The 3,195-nt window shown below is 36.2% G+C and overlaps 1 protein-coding gene across 1 annotated transcript; it reads left to right on the top strand.

Annotated features, from left to right (window-relative positions):
- Window positions 1-656: 656 nt before the first annotated feature.
- Window positions 657-2,670, top strand: LOC107710639 (TATA box-binding protein-associated factor RNA polymerase I subunit A-like). The gene is made up of 5 exons (XM_016515465.1): window positions 657-961; window positions 1,048-1,214; window positions 1,891-2,004; window positions 2,108-2,306; window positions 2,397-2,670. Exons 1-5 carry the CDS (start codon window positions 835-837, stop codon window positions 2,627-2,629), a joined length of 840 nt encoding a protein of 279 aa, XP_016370951.1. The 5' UTR covers window positions 657-834; the 3' UTR covers window positions 2,630-2,670.
- Window positions 2,671-3,195: the final 525 nt, after the last annotated feature.

Below are 3,195 nucleotides of genomic sequence, written 5' to 3'. Positions count from 1 at the left end.
TATTCCTTAAAAAAACATATATTACATAAAAAAGTTTTGTAAATTTTGTAAGGTATTCATTTTTGTTTATAAATAAAAATGTATGTTTGAAACAAAAACTATATATATATATATATATATATAGTTTTTGTTTCAAACATACATTTTTATTTATAAACATGAATGAATACCTTACAAAATTTACAAAACTTTTTTATGTAATATATGTTTTTTTAAGGAATATTTAATATATTTGGATATAAATGTCTGGTATCTTGCTGGGTTTTAAATTCAAAAAATGAATCAATAAATAAATCAATAAATAAAACCATTCTGAACTCTACTGAACAGTTATGTTGTTCGTCCTCGTTATCTGGTCTCAATAATGTTCTCAGTCATTTATTTCTGTTTAAGTTAAAAACTAAAGTTTTTTTTGTGTGTGTGTTAAACTAGGCTACTTGTTTTGATTTTCACATTATGTTTGCAAAATTATAAAATTATATTTTCCCTTAACGTTTAAAACAACTGGATGTTTTTAGTGTTCATTTATAAATAATGGTTTCATAAACTGTGTTTCACATAAGTTCATCTTTTGAAACATCGCTCGTCTTATGTAATGATCGATTAAACCGCCTGCGCTCGTTGGCGTTATTGTCCTCCTGTGCGGCAGGTGGCGCTGTGAACCGGTCACGCTCTCCGCTCGTTTCGACGAGGGAGAGATCTGTTACTCTAAACACGTGTGCGTGACACGTGTTTAGAGTTACATTTGGATCAAAACGCGTTTATTGCGTGCTATTTGTAGCATACGGCTTTTTAGTCTCATTATACTTTTTAGTCTCCGTGAAGCAGCGCAATATGGATGATATAGAGACTGAGCTCAATATCGCAGCAGCGCGTTCGGACTCTCCGGAGGATAAAGACAGAAATCAGGAACAGATTAAACAGGCCGTTCTCCTCCACCAGTCTCAGCCAGACCCCAGAGGTGATGTCCTGATGATATCTCATCATGTTTATTGAGCGTTTACGCGGTCAAGGGCACTCACTCAAACGGGTGTTTTCGTTTTTCAGGTTTATTCACAGCGATCGACTTCCTCAAGTCCAACAGAAAGTGTCTGAAACTGATCAGAGAGGCGATGCTGCGGCATAACTGGCAGGAGGCTGCGAGGTATTTCAGCTCTTACATTCAGACACTGGAGGCTGGAACTCATCCCCAAGTGCGATCAGCTGCGTCTGAGGTACATCAGCCTGTGGAGCCCTGTCAAATCTGCTTATAAGTTTCTATTATATGCGTTATGAAATCAATTCACTTTTCTTGCATAGAAAGAAACATAACATATGGAGTGACCCTGTGCACTGCATTCATAGCCTGTCACATATATAATGTCATTGCTGGAATATCTTGTCTATTTTTTAAGGAATATTTAATATCTCTTTGGAAAGAAATGTCTGGTGACCAAATGCTAAAACAAGGAATAGTTCAACCAAAAATGAGAATTTGCTGAAAATGTGCTCACCTTCAGGCCATCCAAGATATAACCTTCCATTCAAAAGTTTGGGATCAGTAAGATTTGTTATGTTTTTTAAAGAAGTCTCTTCTGTTCATCAAGGCTGCATTTATTTATTCAGAAATACGAAAAATACAGTGAAAATTGTGAAATATTATTGCAACTTCAAATAATGGTTTTCTATTTTAATATACTTTAAAGTATAATTTATTCCTGTGATGCAGCGCTGAATTTTCAGCATCATTACTCCAGTCATCAGTGTCATATTATCTTCAGAAATCATTCTAATATTCTGATTTATTATCAATGTTGGAAACAGTTTTGCTGCTCAACATTTCTCAACAAATGAAAAAACAAACCCATTTTAAACAAATCATTAACAATCTGCTTGATTCTGTCCCATCAGATCACGTGGCGTTTAGGCACAGAAATTCTGCGTCATCTTCCTAATTCCAGCCTTGATGATTTCAATGCTTTTTATGAACAGTTGAAAAACTTTGGCGTCAGAAACTACTCAAAGGTAAGCATTGCATTATAAACATCCAGACCTCCTTCTAACATCATGCACGCTGCACTCAAGCGATGCATTTGATCAGTACGTTATGTAACTTGTCATGTTGTAGATCTGTTTGGAGCATTGCTTTCATCTTATGCTGAACGGCCAGATGGATGAAGCCAAGCGGCAGCTGTCCATCGCAGACAGCTGGAGATACGGCAAGCAGTCGAATGCTCAGTCCATGACGAAAAAGCTCATCCGCTCCTACTGCGGTTATCTAGATTACTTGATCTGGAATGAGAAGAAGACCTCAGCACTTGGGAGCGGTAAGAAGATCAATAATCTGACATTAAACTGGGGTTTCTCTCTTTGCATCTGTCTTAAATGATGTTCTCTGTCAATACTTTTGCTGTCAGAGGAGGAGTGCGCTAACCGTGAGATGCACAGCTACTTCAGACAAGCCTCTGTGACCCTGAAGGAGATCGTCAGTCAGCCTGGAGTCTGGGATCCTTTCGTGTTGAGTTACATTCATGTGAGACTCTATCTCACCTTGTGCGAAGTGACTTGTTTGGGGTTTGTTTCGACTAAAGTGACAGTTCTGTCGTCATTTACTCCCCCTCATGATTTGTTTGTGCAAAGAAAGCCTTAAGGGCAAATTGCACGATGAGAGTAATACAGAAGAGTCTTATAGTAGCCCTGTTTAAATACACATGAGATTTGTGAGCGAATAATAGCTCATATTTTAGTCTATTTGTTACACAAGGCTGTTGTGTGACTTTAAAAGACTTGCAATCTAGTGAACAAGTTATATGCATTATATGAATGTTCTGTTTCTTTAAAAGTGTTTAAATGTTTTTGAAAGAAGTCTCTTCTGCTCACCAAGGCTGTATTTCTTTGATCAAAAATACTGTGAAAATTTTGAAATATTTTTACAGTTTAAAACAGCTGTTTTCTGTTGTAATATATGTTAAAATGTAATTTATTTCTGTGATCAAAGCTGTATTTTCAGCATCATTACTCCAGTCTTCAGTGTCGCATGATCTTCAGAAATCATGATAATATGCTAATTTGCTGCTCAAGAAACATTTCTGATTATTATCAATGTTGGAAACAGTTGTGCTGCTTCATATTTTTATGGAAACTGTGATGCATTTTATGTTTCAGGAGGATTCACAGATGAATAGAAAGTTCAAAAGAACAGCATTTATTTGAAAT

Source organism: Sinocyclocheilus rhinocerous, unplaced genomic scaffold (assembly GCF_001515625.1).
Source record: "Sinocyclocheilus rhinocerous isolate Xijiao unplaced genomic scaffold, SAMN03320098_v1.1 scaffold4856, whole genome shotgun sequence".
Lineage (NCBI taxonomy): Eukaryota > Metazoa > Chordata > Actinopteri > Cypriniformes > Cyprinidae > Sinocyclocheilus > Sinocyclocheilus rhinocerous.
This window is presented reverse-complemented; position numbering and strand designations above follow the sequence as displayed.